At 44.5% G+C, this 18572-nt stretch overlaps 2 protein-coding genes across 8 annotated transcripts in view; both read left to right on the top strand.

Annotated features, from left to right (window-relative positions):
• Nucleotides 1–2810: 2810 nt before the first annotated feature.
• LOC120825644 (ovochymase-2) lies at nucleotides 2811–15072 on the top strand. Of its 2 annotated transcripts, none has more exons than XM_040187371.2 (25): nucleotides 2811–3052; nucleotides 3575–3705; nucleotides 3979–4072; nucleotides 4224–4364; nucleotides 4600–4697; nucleotides 5596–5722; nucleotides 6118–6327; nucleotides 6516–6728; nucleotides 7861–8001; nucleotides 8730–8975; nucleotides 9126–9311; nucleotides 10396–10505; nucleotides 10723–10823; nucleotides 11012–11289; nucleotides 11449–11612; nucleotides 11758–11941; nucleotides 12033–12251; nucleotides 12467–12601; nucleotides 12693–12914; nucleotides 13011–13193; nucleotides 13381–13493; nucleotides 13585–13679; nucleotides 13778–14067; nucleotides 14204–14364; nucleotides 14848–15072. In XM_040187371.2, exons 1-25 carry the CDS (start codon nucleotides 2905–2907, stop codon nucleotides 15055–15057), a joined length of 4200 nt encoding a protein of 1399 aa, XP_040043305.2. In that variant the 5' UTR covers nucleotides 2811–2904; the 3' UTR covers nucleotides 15058–15072. The 2 variants fall into 2 exon arrangements, with proteins under 2 accessions (XP_040043305.2, XP_040043304.2); XM_040187370.2 differs by having other exon boundaries at nucleotides 6513–6728.
• Nucleotides 15073–15403: 331 nt separating this feature from the next.
• Nucleotides 15404–18572, top strand: part of fam13a (family with sequence similarity 13 member A) — a 37471-nt gene continuing 34302 nt past the window's right edge. For all 6 annotated transcript variants that reach the window (XM_078109103.1, XM_078109102.1, XM_040186136.2 and 3 more), the window contains exon 1: nucleotides 15404–15887. In XM_078109103.1, coding sequence (XP_077965229.1) covers nucleotides 15861–15887 — 27 coding nt within the window. In that variant the 5' untranslated portion in view covers nucleotides 15404–15860. The remainder of the gene's footprint in view (nucleotides 15888–18572) is intronic.

The raw sequence follows: 18572 nt of genomic DNA, 5'->3' as shown, positions 1-18572 counted from the left end.
ACCTGGACTCAAGGATGAACTATGCTGAAGTTGGTGGTCATCGATCTCTGTGATCTCACAAAACAACTCGTTTTTGCGTATCGTGGCGGCATTTCAAAGACGAGTTGACAAAGAGCGTCCTTTTAGATTTTACAGTTGTGTAGCGTGAGATTGCTATCGAGCTGTGATTCGTGAACTCCAGCTTGCCCGAGTGAGAGTTATTGGCCTGATTTGAATCAGTATCACACCTAAATTGAACTAGGTTTTAACCTGCCAAACCAGACCCAAGAATTGTGCTAATAATTATGATCATTTCACAGAAATGTCTAATAGAATGAAATGCTGAGAAGGCCGACAACAGCAGGGCGATAATTCAATGTTTAGCTTTAGGTTTTAAGAAATAGCTTCAAATTTATGACAATATGCTTGTTTACTTTCTTGTGGAGAATTAGATGAGAAGTATCAAAATGTCAAATTATTGCTATTATCCTTAATTCTCTACTCTGTGGCCCTCAGTCTCAGTCTCAGTCCCCAACATTTTATTGTCGTGAAATAATCTGCATGGACCTCTCTAGTTTGTTAGAGGATATGTTTATGGGCCGTTGGGTGGTTGATTATAACAAAGAGATATTTAATGAGACCCTATCTTGCCCTGACTAAGTCCTACTTGAAGGTCACTGCAACATTTCAAACACTCACCAAATCAGTGACGGCATCCTGGGATTCTGGGGGGAAATTCAGGGCAGCTGCAACATTTCTTAATTGAAGTCTCACAGATAAGTTCCTGTCCCACTACGGGTGTTTGAGATCGGCTTCCAAGTGACCCAGTTAGCCCCATGCACACATAAGCCCCTACAGCACACGTGGAGACCCTTAGAGGAACCCTGCGAATGCTACAACGCTTGGACAGAAGCTATTTCCCTTTTCATCCGGGATAACATCCATCCTCTAGCCGATAATTTGTGGCATCGGAAGTTTTCGTTTTGTTTTTTAAACTGGGAACTGAGCGTTAATTAACATTTTATAGATCTTAATTTGCGATTGCGGCGGGTAATTATGGGTGGCTCATGATCTTAGTGTTTCATTTTGCATAACCACGGCTTCAAAACCTCTCTGGAGAACTAACAGCTGGCTGATGGGATCCATTTCTGGGCTACTTTTCACTCCCAGCTTTCCCTCCAAACCTGCACTCCTCTGTGTCCCAGACCTTTCTCTCCGTCTTTGACAACGCTGTCATCATGAAGCCAGGAACAGGGAGGTGATTAAACCGTCTGTTGGTTTCCACTCTGCAGAACGCTTCCTGTAAAATGGTCTCTCTCGCCTTATTCATCCCTCTATTGCATGAGGATGCTGGAATGAGGCTCGTGCTCCTGATAGCCGCTCCGCTCCCAGCGGATTATGTGGCCTACATTTGTTTGTAGTGCAGCGTTTGGCTTTGAGAGTGAGTTTCTTTGTCAAACAATTCCAGCTTTTGTTTCCTACAAACATTGACGCTTTTGTCCTTCCCCTCGGTCTTCCTGTCCTTCCCGACCTCTCCCCCGTTTTTGGACATGTATCCAAATATGTAGAGCTCCTCGTTGATTGCTTATTATTCAGCTCCCAGCGCTTCTGACATTCATAGCCGAGGATACATTTGCACAAGAGGCACAAAAAAAGAGAGAAAGAAAACACACACACACATCGACTAACGGTCACCTTCGCCGGCTGCATCTGAGACTGCTTCATTATGGCGGATTTATGTGCACTTAAATCATATCGGCCCCCTGGTGAAGCAAGAAGATAGAGAGACATAATTACACATATTTCAATACTCTGTTGGTGTCATGTCTTCAATAACATCAAACTGCCCAAAGAAGGATTTCTTCCATCACCTTCGGCATTTCAATGCTCCGATAAGCAGCTTTGGTTTCACTGCCTTTTGTTACACAGACAATTTATAAAGGAAGTCTTTATCTTTGGGGGGAAATTAATTCTTAAAGGGGAAACTCTTCCGATTTTAAATTCATAGTGAGTATGATAAAATCGGGGGAAACGTAATAACTCGGATTGTGCTGCTTTTGTTGAAACAAAGCCTGCGTTACTCAGCATTGTCTGAAACACTAAAAAGATTTGGGCAGAGAAATGAACCATTGAGCTCATCTGTGAAAGGAATACTTTGGATAAGCATTAGAGTTATGATGTAGACTCCTTGTTGATATTATTATTACACTTTCTGTCACATCTATTTCCATATGTGAAAGTCTAAACAGAATGATGCAGAACTCCACTGACGAGGACCATTTACACGCTATACTTCTTTCAAAGCCTTTGCTTCAGTCGGCTTTCAGATCCCAGTTCATTAAACTTAACAATTCCCCAAAATATTATAAAAGGACATAAAGTTGGTGTATCCATGTTCGGCAGCATCTCTGGTCAAAGCCTTTTTCTGATTAAAATCTATACACGCATTCGATGCCGAGTGTTGTTGTCATGAAAGAGCCACAAATAAAACCCTTCCATCATTTTTTAAGATAATGAATTTACTTTCTTTCATTGCTCAACTGTGGTGAGCAGCAAGAATAAAAGACACACTTGAGATGCGAGTTGAGATACTGGGATGTTGCATAACTCACCGACCAACTGTTCATACCTTTTTAAAGAACTGTTGTGACATATATCTGGGCATTTGTGAACTAATCACGTTCCGTTTCCGTGAAAGATATCCCGTCTCCATCTATTGATTGGGTCACCAACCCTATCAATACTTATTAACTTGCTGTTTAGAAACCAGCCTGAGTTATGACGCCCCACATCTAGCCAACACTCCGGCTGGCACGCCGCAAGGCCACGTCTAAAGGGGCTCAAGGTTCATCTCCGCTGTCAGAGTCCAGATAATGTCAGCTATAAGCTGCTGAATTGCCAGACGAGGCGCAGTTTGTCAGGAAAATGGACGAGGAGAACAGTCGCCGCCGGTCCGCCAGTACGAGCACCCTGGAAAAGGCTCTGATATTCCTCTTCGTGGCCATGACCCTTGCCTGCATCGGCCTCGTGGTCGTCTACTTCACTGACAAACCGACCTCTTCCACTTATGCAGGTGAGTGTGTGAGTGTTGAGTGTTACATGTTCTATTCAATGTCAATGCTGCTAAAGGCTGAGTTGAAGACCATTATATGACACGGTTGTAATGGTTAACGTCATGCAAGAAGAAAACTGAATAACATTCTCAGAGGTTTCAGTGCCTCCTAAATAAACACAGAGCTGTGCAATATATTAACACAGACAGTCTTTTAACCAAGACAGTACCGCTATCTGGTTCCTGACTGAAATATCTCTGCAATTAATGCAATGGATTGCAATGACATTTTCATCAACCCCAGAAGATTAATCATAACTACTACAGTGATCACTAATTTCCTCTTGCCTCTCCATCAAGCAATCATTTCTAGCTCTGCGATACCTTCGCAACCAAATACCTAAAATAAATAATTATCATCACCCTCAGCGGCAGTACATTCCGAGCAGGAGCGCTTTTTTACTGTAAAATAGACTTTACGTTTGTATATTTAACGAATACATATGACAGTAACAAGCATCCTTCTCTGTCACACGTTTGCAGGCCCAGATTCTGGGTGCGGTGGTCCGCAGCAGCTGACCGGAGAGTCGGGCACCTTCACTAGCTTTAACTACCCCAGCAGCTACGACAATGGAAAAAGCTGTACCTGGGACATCAGTGTGGACCCCGACAAGGTGACATAGATCAGCATCAGTGCTCTTCCAAACCCCAATCATTGAACGTTGCACTGTGTACTATTTATTTCACCTTGGTGTTTGTGCCCGGGGTCTGGTTTGTTACTTCATGCTAAGCATGCATAAATAGGAGGTGCACACCTGCATGTGCACATATTCATACAAAGAAGGAGCTGGCCATTACTCTGATTTATGTGCACAGCGTGCATGCACTTGTATTTTACAGAGCATCTCTTCTTCCCTGAGAGCAACCTTTTCATTTTTCTGCTGCAGGTGATCCATCTGTGGTTCGAGGAGTTTGCGTTGGAGGACACCCAGCTCTGCATGTCAGACTTCATCACCCTGAGAGACTCTCTGGGAACCATTGGTACAAACCTCTTGTTACAAGTCTAACTCTAAAACAAAGAAAGAAGGAGTGGCTAATCAGGTCTCAGGGCAGGAATTTTATTTTGAAAATGCAAACTTAGATGAATGAGCTACGCATGTCTCTCACAACATGCTTTCTGGGACATTTTCAGGTAAATACTGCGGCTACACCAAACCCAAGCCGCTGGTGTCACTTACCAACCACCTGAAGGTGTACTTTGACACCAATGACAGAAAAACGGACCAAGGTTTCAAGGCTCAATACAAAGCTGTGGATCCGAAGCTCGCACCAGGTAAGAAGATAAATCCTTTTCAGCAGGAAAATTGTCCTTTGGCTCTGACATAATGTCGGCTGTTTGTCTTATAGCACATGATTGGCCAAGTAAATGTCATGGTGCTGGACCAAGAGAGAAGCAGGAGAAGGGAATGATGGAGGGCGTAGGACGATGGGTTGGGGGAGTCAATGTGTATTGCGGTTTTTCCTTGATGTGTTTGTGGAGCTGAAGTGCCCTTCGTCCCTGCTGCCAGAAATAGCCGGAGCTGGTGGCTTTCTCCAAGGTGACCAGGGGACTCTGATGACCCCCGGCTCCCCGGAGAAGAACTACCTGAGTGGGGCGCTATACCAGGTACACACATGCACGAGGAGACCCATACAAAAGCAAGTGTGACAGCCACTCGGGTACAGTTACTTGTTTTTATGTCGAAGGAAACACTGCTGACCTTAACCAGAGGGTGTGAGGTTGTAGTGCTTCTCACTCTGCAGAGAAATAAATATGTAAATCTCAATATGAATGACCAGGAATATTTATTTTCTTAAGTTGAAATATTAAAAATCCAAAGAGAATAATCCTTTGACTCTGCGAGTCATAGTTTTTATTTATTTTATTATTGTAAATGTTACTGTTTATCTGCAATTCCGCTAACATTGCAGGAATTAACCGATTCTTTATTTCACGGTTACTCTCTTTTCAATTGAAAGATAAGTCAATCAAATTTCAAACTGGTGGCATGTTCCTTTCAGTTTACTTACGTTAAAATTAAGATTAAACCTTTCTTAAAGAACATTGACTTGAGATAACCAACAGGTATCATAGTTTAGAGAAAGAAACAGATGATTGCATTCCTTTTTGTAGAAGCTTGAATTGTGAAGTATATGCCTTACAATATACTGTTAATATTATATATAGCATTTCGCAAATCCATTAGCTATGAATCACATCACATTCAACCTGAGATGTGGGTTTGATTTGTGATGAATGCATCTGAATAAATCAGAGTCCATTTTAATGCCTGGATTTGCATGTCAGGCTGGGATGTGGACGAGTCGTCCGGTTGACAATTGGTGTATCATGACTTTCTGGTTCTGCCAGAAAAATCTGGCAGAACCAGTCATCTATTATCAGTGACGTGGTTCCAAAATGCTGCTCATGTGACAACCACAAGGAAAGTGGAAAGTTATTTCAGGAAATGTAACGATGCATTATTTAATTTGTCCGTTTTCACTTTATCTCTATGTTGCATCAGTGGAAAATCACGGTGCCCGAAGGCGAGAAGGTTCGACTCACATTTACTTTCTTTGACCTGGTGCCTGAGGTCTGCGGAGATTTTGTTGAGGTCTACGATGGCGACAAGGCCGGCTCCTCTTCATTCAGTAAGCACGATGTTCTGCATGATCCCAGTACGCAGTGGGGATTAGAAAAGGAAAAGGTGACATTTTTTTGCTGTGCATGGATGAGATTTATAGGGGTTTAAAATATACCACAACGTTTTAACACATTAGCACAGACAATGTCAAAGCTGGGTGAGCAATTATAAGGCAAAGGGTTAGAATTTCAGAACAGACCGGGGCCTTTGTTCAACATTAGCAATGTGAACTGTGCGGGCCCCTGAATAAGATATGAGCTCAATTAAAAGTTTGAGAAGTTGTTAAATGGTTCTGGAGTCTATTTTAAACTTAATGAATGTGTGTCTGCATAAACCTTTAAAGCATACATGGTATGATAAATTGATTGATTGAGTGTTACTGTTCTTTATTTTTAACAACAGGTAAATTCTGTGGAGGGAAGATGCCAAAGCCAGTGGAGTCCAGTAGCAACACAATGGTGGTCCGCTTCAAATCGGACAACAGTTTGGCCTCTAAAGGATTCATAGCCACTTTTACCAAGTCCAGCCTTCCACCTGTTGTTACAACCCCGACCCCCCGACCCACCACACCCAGACCCTCCACCACGCAAACACCTCCCCCCACAACTTCCGGTGAGCGTTCGCTACAAACTTTACCCTTTGACTTTCCCGTCCTGTGTATTTAAAATGAACCATCAATATTTACTCGTGATTCAATGACATTTTCATGACACAAAAACCTTCTCAGCATGTCTCTGTTGTCTTTTCATTTTAAATATACTACACCAACAAAGTGTTTGTTGTCTGTTATTGGGCAGCAGGTGGTGGTCCAGTCATCCTTCACGGCCGTAAAGGAGTGATCCAGTCCGTGGGTTTCCCAAATCCCTATCCTGCTCATCTGAACAGCTCCTGGATGATATCTGTGCCCAAAGGATTCCTGGTCAAACTGCAGATCACTGAAATGGCCATCACAGGAGAGCCGGGACAATGCAAGGGGGACAAACTGGTCATCTCAGATGGTTACAGCACGTTAGGTGAGCCGTGACATGATTGTTTACTCTTTAACATTAATTACAGCAATTTGATTTCTGATGTTTTACAGCATGTTGTTGTGCCTTTACACTGTTTTGACTCCCAAATGCATCTCTGATATATATTTCCTTGTTCGGACACAGCTGTGCCTTGTGAAATCTGAATGGGAGGAGAGTGATGGTTGTAATCTCTTTTTTTGTTTTGAATTTTTACAAAATTAGAAACCAAGCTGAGCAAAGCAAACCAGCAACCCAACAACGAGCAGTTATAATGCCTCCGCTCACAAGATATCCTTGTTGCACCTTGCAAGACTAACAGCTGCGGTGCTGCAGGGCGGCTCAATATCTGTCCCCCTGCTGTAAAACACTTGATTAGGATCTTGTCTGCAAAGAGCCCAGCAAACTACAAATGACCTCTGCTCATTACTCGCTGCAGAGGCTGCACTGAGGCTGATACAGCTTTATCTGTTAGCTGAGTTCTCAAGGACTAAAGCGCTGCGGTACAAGCACTCACATAGAGTAGGCGGGGAGATGAACCAAAACAATATTCATTTTACAATTGAAATTAACACAGCAGAAACTTATTTGATCATGTGCGACCGGTAGTTTACATTGGCTGCAAAAATAAACAGCATCTTATATTTTAATAGCATATAATAACATGACCAGTTTGTGCTATCTAAGGCTGCTCCCCTTTAGATGACTAAGGCTTTTCAGTGAAATAGTAGATTTTAGGCTTTTTTTGACTTATTTCAAAGAAATGTACAAAAAGTGGGCAGTTCTTTGTGGAGTAACTGACTTCCACAGATCTGTAAGGATTGGACAACATTGTTCCAGTGCCTTGTTGCTGTCTCTGTTTTCTCAGAGACGCTTTGTAGGAGCAGCGTTTTTTCATCCGACATTGTGTCAAGTAACTGATAGAAAGTAAAGTCACCTTCATTTGTCAGTGTTCCAGCATCCCCATCCATCACCCGCTACCACACCCACCGTGCACGGCCTCACGCTTACTCACTCACAATAACGCTTTGCAGTAACATTTGTCATTGAACCACCCACCTTATTCCTGACTGACTCTCTCTCTCCATGCACCTCCGTCTTTTACCCCCCCGTCCCTCCTCTCTTCCTCATCCTCAAGGGACACACTGTGGCAACTTGCTGCCCCCGGTGGTGGTCGGTGCTGGTGACACAATATCTGTCACCTTCCAGTCCGACGGTCGACTCACAGACCGAGGATTCTCCGCGAGGTGGGAAGCCGTGTATGCTGAGGACATCGCAGGTACGCACATGCACGGGAACACACCTAACGTGTCGTAAGTAGCCGTTAAACATCTCACTCTGTCGCGTATCTATACAACAAGTAATTGCAGTGTGAACTCAGCAAATAACACTGGTCAGAGTACAGTTTTAAGTATACAAAGTAAGATAAAAATGCCTTTATCTTCATCAGATTATCAGGCACGCATATTGTGCAGAGGGGAAGAAAGTTCATTGTAAGAAAAATATCCTTTTTTTTACAGAGTCACTCCCTTCTTGATCAAAGGCCGTGGTCTGCTGACCAAATGCATCTTTTTAGAGCACATCATGTGAGATGACTTCTATCTATCTCATGTATTACTCTCCAACTACTCGGTCGCTTGCCCCGGTTTATCAGAATACACATATTTGATTGGCTGGGTCTGGAGACCTTTATCTACCCCGGGCCGCATGCTTGGCACTCAGGGGCCGTTGAAGTTCGTTGCGATCGGCAAACTCCCAGCAGGAGGCAGGCGAATCCAACATACTGAGAAGATGAGAAGTTAGTTACTTTCCACCACAACTAAATTAATAAAACGGGCATTAATCTAACAGAGAAAACTCTACTTGAAAAGAAGATAGGATCGCATATTGTTCTGATAAGACTTAATCCTAAGGACTCTCTTTTTTCACAGGCGGATGCTGGAGCTTGTCTACACTTATCTGATTACGATCGTATCATCATGCACTCCCTCCCTCTTCCTCTTTCAGAAATTCAGGGCTGTGGCATTTCTTCCAAAGAGGAAACGGGGGTTATTAAGTCCCAGAACTGGCCTATGAACTACAAAGCTAACGCCGAGTGCATGTGGAACATCGCTTTGCCCTTCGGCAAAAAGATCACACTCACGTTCACCCACTTTGACCTCGAGGCCAAAGATCTCATGACCTCCAAGTGCTTCGATAATATGATGGTGTACGAGCTCAGTGGTTTGACTAACGCGCTGCTTCAAACGCACGGTAAGTTTGTTTTAATCTCTCATAATAATTATATTGAAAAATCAAGGCCCAGCAATGAATTCATTTTAACAAATTAATTTGAATAAAACTGTTCATCTATTTACACTCGTGATCACTTTACCAAAGTTCTCAAATTATAATACATTTCAGGTCCATTTTGTGGGACTAAGCTGCCTGGTACCATCCAATCAAAAGGCAGCAGGCTGGTGGTTCGTTTCCATAGTGACCTGTTTACTGAGTCCAAAGGCTTCAGAGCCTACTGGACAACAAACCCCAGTTTACCTGCTCCCACTGAGCCACCTGCTCCGGCCAACCCCTGGGAAAGCATCCCCATAGGTGAAGTATCTGTTTGAGCTTCTTACAGTTTGCTACATCTGCATTACATTACATCGTTAAAAGTACGTTTACAGTTCATTGTGATGAGCCCTCAGAGATTTAACGCCTAATTCTCAGTGTTTTTGACTCGTCAATCTCATTCTAGACACAGCAGCCAGCTTTATTTGTGTCTAAAAGCTTGATAAGCTGTCACTGTTTAAGCTGTTTAGCACATATATAGTTCATAGTTTAAATAGCTAAATAAGTTAGAAGATGTTAAGGCCATTTTAAGATATGATCATTTCTCTTAATTGTTAAGGGCTAAATAAATATTGTCATAGAAAAACAAGCATCATGCTAATAAACGTTAAAAGTAATAGTAAGTTTCAGCAGAACATATTACCAAATTTCACATCTCTGCAGCATACTGAATGACCAAGTGATTCTTTTTACAAATACTACATTTCATTTAATTTAGCCTCAGATTTGACCACTTAGGTATTTAAGTCTGCAGAGCAGAATGTTCCACTGGTCACAATGATCAACATTCAGTATCCAAGCAGCTCTTAATAAGCTGCACAGTCATCAGCTTCATGCCTTATTCCATCCTCACCTCCCTCCTTCCATCCTCACCTGTTCTTCTTAACCTCCTTCCATCCTCACCTCCACTTTATACCCTCCTTCCATCCTCACCTCTTCTTCTTAACCTCATCTCCCCTCGCTACGTCCAGCTGTGTAGTAAAAAGGTGATGCCTAGGCGTCTGCCAAACCAATTGTTGAAATACAGTTTTACAGATAGCTGCCGCTGTTTTAGAGATTCAGTTTACTTGTTTTTCTGCAGCAGATGAAGGGTATTATATTTGCACAAAGTGACACTGAATGAATACATAACAGCAGGCTAATCAGGCCCATAAATGCTAGTGTCAACCAGGCCAGCTTGAACAATTATTTAAGAAATATAAATGAGAGTAAAAGTGTGAGTGACACGAGGGCTTATCTGTTAGTTGCAGACACTGTATATTCAAGCTCTGTTTATTCACAAACAAATTCATTTATTCACAAACGACAATGCGACAATGCTCTCCTTTTTTTTCTTATTTCCTAGACTGGCCGAGTACATGCGGTAAACCCACCGTTCCTCCTGTGGTTGCGTCCCGCATTGTGAATGGAGAGGCAGCTAAGCCTCACTCCTGGCCCTGGCAAGTGTCCATGCAGGTGAGAGACTTCCACTAATAAGTGTGGGAATTTCACATGAAGCTTAATTACATCAGAGTTTTACAGCTCACAGTATCAGTGATTAGAGAAGGGCGAATTCCGGTACGGCAAGTATTGTCCTCTCACGTGTTCTCTAACACAGCAGTTAATTAGTTCTTTGACGATGAAACAATGTTCAACGACTTCCTCTCTTCTCGTTGGTGTGCCTTTGTTTCAGGTCTGGCCGGCCAGTCGTCCAGAGCCCACGTTTCTCCACACCTGTGGTGGTACCCTGATTCATAAGAACTGGGTACTCACTGCAGCTCACTGCTTCATAAAGTAAATGTTCTATCTCATCCTCCTCATACACAACCAATGCAAATGTTTTTATTTGAAACAGAGACCTCGGAATGTTCTGTATATGTTTTTTTGTAAATCTCAGCGTGCAATGGTGCAGGGACAGCGATATGTGGCCTGCGTTTACTGGGAACCATCATAACTGATTCACCTGCTGATTTCCTACCCAGCTACGCCGATGAGCTGCCGCGTTGGCGCATGTGCCTCGGCAAACACAACCTGACCTACACAGAGCCGACCGAACACTGCTTCAATGTGTCTGGTATCTATCGCCACGAGGGCTTCAAGTACCCCACAGTGCCCACGGTGGAGTTTGACATTGCACTGGTCAGGTTGGATGGGGAGTCGGTGGCCAGTAATGAGATCTCGTACGCCTGCCTTCCGTCAGAGGAGGAAGTTCTTCCCGGGGGCAAGAAGTGCTACGCAACTGGCTGGGGAGACGAGACAGGTGCTGATTCAACTTAATGTTTAAACTATATATTCTATTGCATGTATATATTCATTTATTTTATTGACGAAATACACCACCACCTCAGGAGACACTCCTTGGAGGATGAAGTTGATGCTTTTTTCTCACAATCTAAACGTTTTTTTTTATGATCTTCAGGTGATTCGATGAATGCAAAAGTTGCAGAGGCCCTTAACCAGGTGGCCCTGCCTGTTGTGCCATATGACACCTGCAAAAGGATGGATTACTGGTGGTTCCAAGTCAAGACCTCCATGATCTGTTGTGGTTATACCCTGCCTGATGAGCTCAAGTCTGTCTGTCAGGTAAAACAAGTCCAGACTCATAGATTTTAATCAATAAGGTTTTACACCATTCCGATCAACAATGATGATGACGTTTGTTGGACACGTCTCACTTTATACAGAGAAATGTGTGTGTGCTCCGTATGTTGATTTGTGACTTTGACAGGGAGATTCAGGTGGTCCTCTGGTGTGTCAGGATACCCCCGGTGGTTCTTGGGAGATTCATGGCATAACGAGCTTCGGTCCTATTGGATGTGTTATGAATAAGAAGCCCTCTGTGTTCACTCGATCTTCTGCCTACCTCCCCTGGATCCAAAATGTCATCCGCAGAGACATCTACAATGAGCACAGTACGAATGCAGCTGGTCTGACCCACAAACTTTGATATCGAGACACAATCTCTTGCTGTTTTTTTTTTTACCTTCTGTATTCCCTTTATAGCATCTGGGTGTGGAGGACCAAAGGACCTGTCTGGCACAGAAGGCACTTTGTCCTCTACGGATAACCATGGCAGCTACAACAACAAAGCCCGATGCCAGTGGAACATCCAGGTGCCACTCGGCAAACTAGTCCACATCCATTTCCACAATTTTTCCCTGGAGCCGAGTCAGTTGTGCCTTAACGATAAAGTCAGCCTCAGAGACAGAATAGGAAGTCTAGGTTGGTCAATACCTGTCTACTTTTAAAGTGATTCTGCTTCATGTTCCAACGCAATTTATAAGTGTTTGTCATTTATTAAATGTAACAGCCTCAGCTTTAAACGTAAAGATGCACATATGCCGTACATTTCTGGTATGAAATAGAGACCAGCTCTTACGATGGAGGTTCCTTGAAGAAGTCGATCAGACGGGTCTTCATTGTTCATTTCCCTTCAGGCACACACTGCAGCGATGTAGTCCCTCAGGACCTGGTGAGTGACGGAAACCGTCTTCACATCAGCTTCTCCTCCAACGACAAGGTGGTGGACACGGGTTTCTCTGCTGCCTGGAAGGCAGTGGACCCAACGGAGAGTACGAGAACAGGGTACCCAACAAGACACTGAGGGAACAGCCTTCAAGGCAAAACTAATGTCTCCTTTTCTCCTCTCACACACACACACAGGTCCTTGTGGAGGCAGCTTCAGCAGTGCTCAGGGTGAAATCACTTCTCCCAACTGGCCGAATGACTACAGCGCCCAGTCTGTGTGCACGTGGCGTATCACCATTCCCTCAGCAAAAAGTATCCATGTAGCCTTTACCCACTTTGAGCTGCAGGCCTCAAACGTGTTAGGAAACTGTGTGGACTACGTGGAGATCTTCCACGGTGAAAGCATGACATCAATAGGTTGGTGTTAATGGTTCTCATGGGCATTTAGTTCTGATTTAAAGAAAACAGATATTTGCTTTGCAGGTTAGAGTAAATTTCTTGTCTGTTCCGCAGGTCGATTCTGCGGCTTTGCTCCTCCAGCCAGCATCGCCCCCCTTAGCAGCCCAGTCGTCATTCGCTTCCTCAGTAACGGTGCCAATCAACAGAAAGGTTTTCGTGGTTACTGGACCACCGATGCCGGTGTTATCCCAACTTTACCTCCATCACCTAATGGCACCTGGGACAGCATCCCTATCGGTGAGTGTGCCGCCACTAAACTCTCTCTGACGAGTGTATGGGGATCTCATTTCGAAATGGAGCTCAGTGAAAAAATCTTTTTGAATAAAAATGTATTTTCTCCTAAGAAATATGGCTGCAACTTTTTATTGAGTAGAAGGTTTACGGGATTATTTGCTAATAATGTATTTTCTTTTTCTCTTCCCAGACTGGCCAGCAGATTGTGGAAAGCCGGCAGTGACACCCAACACAAGACCCGTGAGGGTGGTCAACGGGGAGCAGGCCATCCCGCACTCGTGGCCTTGGCAAGTCTCCATGCAGGTGATATCAACTCCAGTTCCTCTGAGTGCCTAGTTAAGAATTCACAGTCGGCAGCTTTTAATTTGTACTGACGTGCATTTCTCTTTCCCAGGCTTCACCGTTGTTTCCGATACCGTACATGCACGGTTGTGGAGGTTCTCTGATTCATAAAGATTGGATCCTAACTGCTGCTCACTGTTTCATGTTGTAAGATGCAGCTACAGAAAACATCTCGTACACGCCATTTAAAAAAAATAAAAGTAAAAGTTCTAATTCCTCCCATTAATCCCCCACCTGCTTTCCAGCCCTCTGAATAACCCCACCTTCTGGCGCATGTGTTTGGGGAAGCACCACATGAACTCCTCCATGGACGTTCCCTCGGCAGAGCAGTGCCTTAAGGTGGATTCCATCATCCGCCACGAGGGGTTTGTCTACGAGCAAGATCGCACCGACATCACCAATGACATAGCCCTGGTGCATTTGGCCGAGCCCGTCCAAATGACGAGGGAGATCAGCCCCATCTGCCTGCCCAAACCCGGGACCGTGATGCCCGCCGGGACGCCCTGCTTTGTCACCGGCTGGGGTGATGAGAAAGGTAGACGCGATCATGCGGTGTTGCGTTAAGTTTTAACCATCCGTTATGAGGCCTTGGCTTGATTGCCGGCACTGAACGCGAAGGTGCTCGTCTCTTCACCAATGACGTACTCTTTTACTTTTCCCTTACATCTCAGGCAACCTGTTCCCCAGAGTGTCTGAGAAGCTAAACCAGGCGGCCCTTCCTGTTGTGGACTTTGAGACCTGCAGTAAGCCCGCTTACTGGTGGGACACCCTCAGACCCTCCATGATCTGTGCTGGTTACGAGTCCCCAGATGAGCTCAAGTCAGCCTGCCAGGTGAGAGGACGCGTTCAGAATGTGTTCTAGCGTGTTTTTGCATGCGACGATTGTGGATGTTTGTTAAAAGTCTCAAACATTATGTAAGTGTTCTGGCCTCTCGTGAGTGGGCCTTCTGTTATGTAACACTCTGTGGACGGTTTTTGTTTGTGATCAGTCAGCCTTGACGGCAAATGGCGGCCCGGTTTTCCTACGTAATTGGACAGAGGAACACAAAGTCATTATTTGTTTGCCATGATAAGCGAACGTGCAAGCAGGGACACGGGAAGATTAGAAACGCACAAAAACGCCGCTGAATAGCACCGACGGATTTAAAAGTGCAACAGAGGTGTGCAAAACAAGACTCTGACACGTGCCTCCCTGAAGAAAACCTTTTGTAAAAGATTGGCCTTGACAGATGTCCGAGCACAGAGGGGATTTATAGTGAGCTGCCAGAATCAAATGTTCCCCAATGCAGTGCAGTACGTCTTTGCTCTCCCGCAGGGTGACTCCGGAGGACCATTCGCCTGCGCTGGAACGAAGATGAACTGGGAGGTGCACGGCATCGTCAGCTTCGGACCTCAGGGCTGCATCAAAGACAAGAAACCCTCAGTGTTCACTCGGGTCTCCGCCTTCAGTGACTGGATCGACGACAACATTAAGAAGTTTATTTATGAAAGTGGCAAAACCAAGTCAAGCCGACATGTTGAATAAAAGACTCTGCTTCAAGTCGTTGTGGCTTTTTGATTTAAGGTTCTCCATAAAGTAGAGCTCGCTGCTGGAGTTGGCTGAATGATGCCGTTATGTTATAAGCCATATTCTGCAGAAATTAAAATACCGTATCAGAATGACTTTTGTTAAATGTTTCAACCTTTACATTACATTTGTGTGATGTTTTATAAGGTTCTAAATTACTAAAGATTATTACAAATAATACATTATTACCATTTTAAATTATTGTAAATAGTTTGGTTTATGCAAATTATGTGACAAAATGTTGGACTATACCTTAAAAGGTTATAGTAAACATATGCTTTATTCTTTCAAATGGAATAAATAAATCCGATCTTCTTAACTTTGTTAGAAGAAGGATGGCGCTGGAGCTCCCTCCTCTTCTCTTTTCATGCACGTGAACCCCGGCAGGCACAGATTTCAAGTTTTTTGGGTGTTTTAATCACATGATCAGACCCCTCGACCAATGAGAGGGCTCGGCTCAGATTTCAGCCCAGGAGAAGCGAGAGAGAGAAAGAGAGGGGGGAGATGAAGAGGGAGGAAGAGAAAGAGACGAGCTCTAACGTGCGCTCGTGCGTCAGTCCGCCGGTACTGACAGCCTTTTCTTACCCCCCCGGCACGTGGACTATTTGCCTTGTGTTTTTGGAGTATAACGATGGCACATTTTAAAGCGAAGGGGAGACACACTGGGAAGACTCCCGGAGCAGAGTGAGAGGAGACGGCAGCAGTTTCTCCCCCCTCATCGCTGCTGCCTCTGCAGGCATTTCTTCTTCCTGGGGAGGAGAATGGGGGCCGGAGCTCTGACCATCTGTGTGAGTACAAACTACACACTTCAGCCGGTGATTAAAGGCTAAAGGAAGCGCAGCGGGGCTGCACGCTCCTTCTGCTCGCTGCTCCACTAGAAACAAATGGGCTTTCTGAGAACGTCAATTAGCGGCAAATCTCTCCTCCGCGCAGTGGTCTTAAAAATAATGATCATTTCTTGTACGACTTTTAGGACTTTTTAGAGAAAGAGGGGAAAAAACACAGTGTAAGCTTCATGTTTCCTGTCCACACAAGTCACTTCTTCCCCGCAACGAGTCACTGCCTCTATGACGTCACTTTCCACTACTTTTTCTTTTAATGGAAGCATTGTGTTTATTTTTTTACAAGAACAAAACTTCTGCAACGGTCTACTTTTTGGTTTCAGCAGCTGTTTCTTCTGCTGCTGTTGGAGCTTTTCCCACCAGTTGCTCCAATGACCACCCACACAGGGAGGGAGGGTGGAGGAGGGCTTGAGGTGGGGGTGGGAGGGTGGAGGAGGGCCTTGAGGGCGGGGGGCACATGCTCGGGCCTGCTCTCCTCCACGTGAAGGAGTTTAAAGACGCAGGAGATGAACTGTGGCCGTTTTGGACGTTTTGGGCTGTTTCACATCACGACTTGTGGAACTTCTTGATCTGTACAAAGTGACAGTGGAAATGTATGAAGCACTTTTTTGTTTTAAGGCTTCCAGAGTCCTTTTATTGTTCTCACTCTTAGAAGTTGGGAGTGTGAATGTTGAAGGATGGGGGAGGGAGCTGACACTGTCCTGGTAAACAAAAGAGGCACCGACAGGAAGTGTTTCTTCTCACTTATTTTACTCTATAGCTGCTTCTTCAGCAGGGACGCCTTAACAAAAACCTTAAAACAATGAAGATCTGATGGTCAATAACGGCGCTTAACAAAGGGGGAGTGTGAGGCTTTAAAACCCTCATTTAGGGGGGTGACAAAAACACAAGAATTCTTTTGAGGGTCACAATTCAACACCTCGGCTGGTGCCAGAGTGATGACAGAAATGATGAATACATCTAAATGTGAACAACACTGCAAAAAGCTCCACGTCCACTTTTGTTATGATCCATTCTTGATGAATCTACTCTTTTAGAAGCCGTGCATACACACACGGACGCACACACTGCAGTATTCACAATGAATAGGAACACAAGCATACATAACAATAACTTCCCAAAAAGATTGTATCAAGGTACAATCTTTCCACACTTTGAAGTTATTGTTATGTATGCTTGTATTCCTATTCAGTGTGAATACTGCAGTGTGTGTGTGTGTGTGTGTGTGTGTAGACAGATTTAGGGGACATCTGTTCAGTCTAAAGTCAGATCTAGCTCAGACCGGCTTAACACCTGCACCACTAGTCAGTAGTACTGTTTGAATCAACACTATTTCAAACAATGACTGTCACATATGTACAAAAGAAACCTCCATCATCACTAAGGCTGTGAAACCTTTTTTTTAATACAGATTACCAACATCGTCCCAACACCTGAACCAATAGCCTAGTAGTATTATTATTATTAATATTAATATTAAAATGTCAGTATTTTAGTGCAGTTTAGCACGTACGTAGTGCTACTTTTCAGGTAGAATAAAAGCATGAAGCATTTGAGTGACATTTACCATTTTATATTCATGAGGAAAATACAATCCACATATTTGCGCGCACCCGTCACAAAGGAGCGGATGACTGAGCACTATTACCACATTTTATGCACAAAAGCCCGTCAGATAGCTGCTTTATCACCGCGGCCAGAGGATCTGCGACGGAAACCACCGTGTCTCCTTCTCTATTCTGTCTGAACAGGCGGCCACATTGGTAGAAAATACAGCGGCGCTTCCTCTTCACCAACCCCATCCACCTGCCCGCTGTGGTCAAATCACTGTGTGTAACTCTGGATAGCATCGCGTCAAACGCGTAGCCGGGGCCTCTCGTGCCCGTGAGTCTGTGGACTCTGGAACAAGTATGTCACGTGGTGTCGTCGTATCCATGGATACCAGAGCAAAACTGCGTTGTTATGATGTGCGGAAAGTCTCTTCCTGTTCGCCCGGTGTCTGAAAGTCTCGACGCTCTTGGTTGTAGTACTAATCCAGCAAAGGCAGAATTGCATAATGCTGTAGTTTAAAAGTGCTTAACAAACCGGTAACCCTGCTGTCTATTGTCGGCCTGCTGAAGGGAGACTGCGTGTACACTCTGCGTTTACTCAGAGAAAGGCAGTACGAGTGTTTTGAGGTACACGTGTACATCGTGTATGTACGTTAAGATCAAACTCTGAGTCTGGAGTCATATGCCGTGTACGCACACGCCACACGGCCAATTAAGCTAATTGTGGTTCCGACTAATAATCCTCCCGGCTCTCAACACACTCGGCTCACCATCCATTCAAATTATCATTATGGATGATGCATGCTACATGCGTGCACACACACACACACTATTTGTGCCGGTGTGTGTGTGTGTCTCTCTGACAATGCCTTTTGACCAAAGGTGTTGCGTGGTAACCACGTATTTAGTAACACATGCACGACCAGCCCCCCCCCCCCCCCCCCCCCTTCCTTTCCTGCCAGCTCTAAGCACACTCTGTCCTCTAAGTGCATGTTTTGGCCTCCGCAGGGACACACTCAACCAGCCGTCCACACGCACACCTTTTTATATCTACGGAGCAGAGATCGCCTCCCTCCTCCAG

The sequence above is a fragment of the Gasterosteus aculeatus genome, chromosome 9 (assembly GCF_964276395.1).
Source record: "Gasterosteus aculeatus chromosome 9, fGasAcu3.hap1.1, whole genome shotgun sequence".
In the NCBI taxonomy this organism is placed as follows: Eukaryota; Metazoa; Chordata; class Actinopteri; order Perciformes; family Gasterosteidae; genus Gasterosteus; species Gasterosteus aculeatus.
The sequence above is the reverse complement of the archived record's forward strand: the minus strand, read 5'-3'. Positions and strand labels throughout refer to the sequence as shown.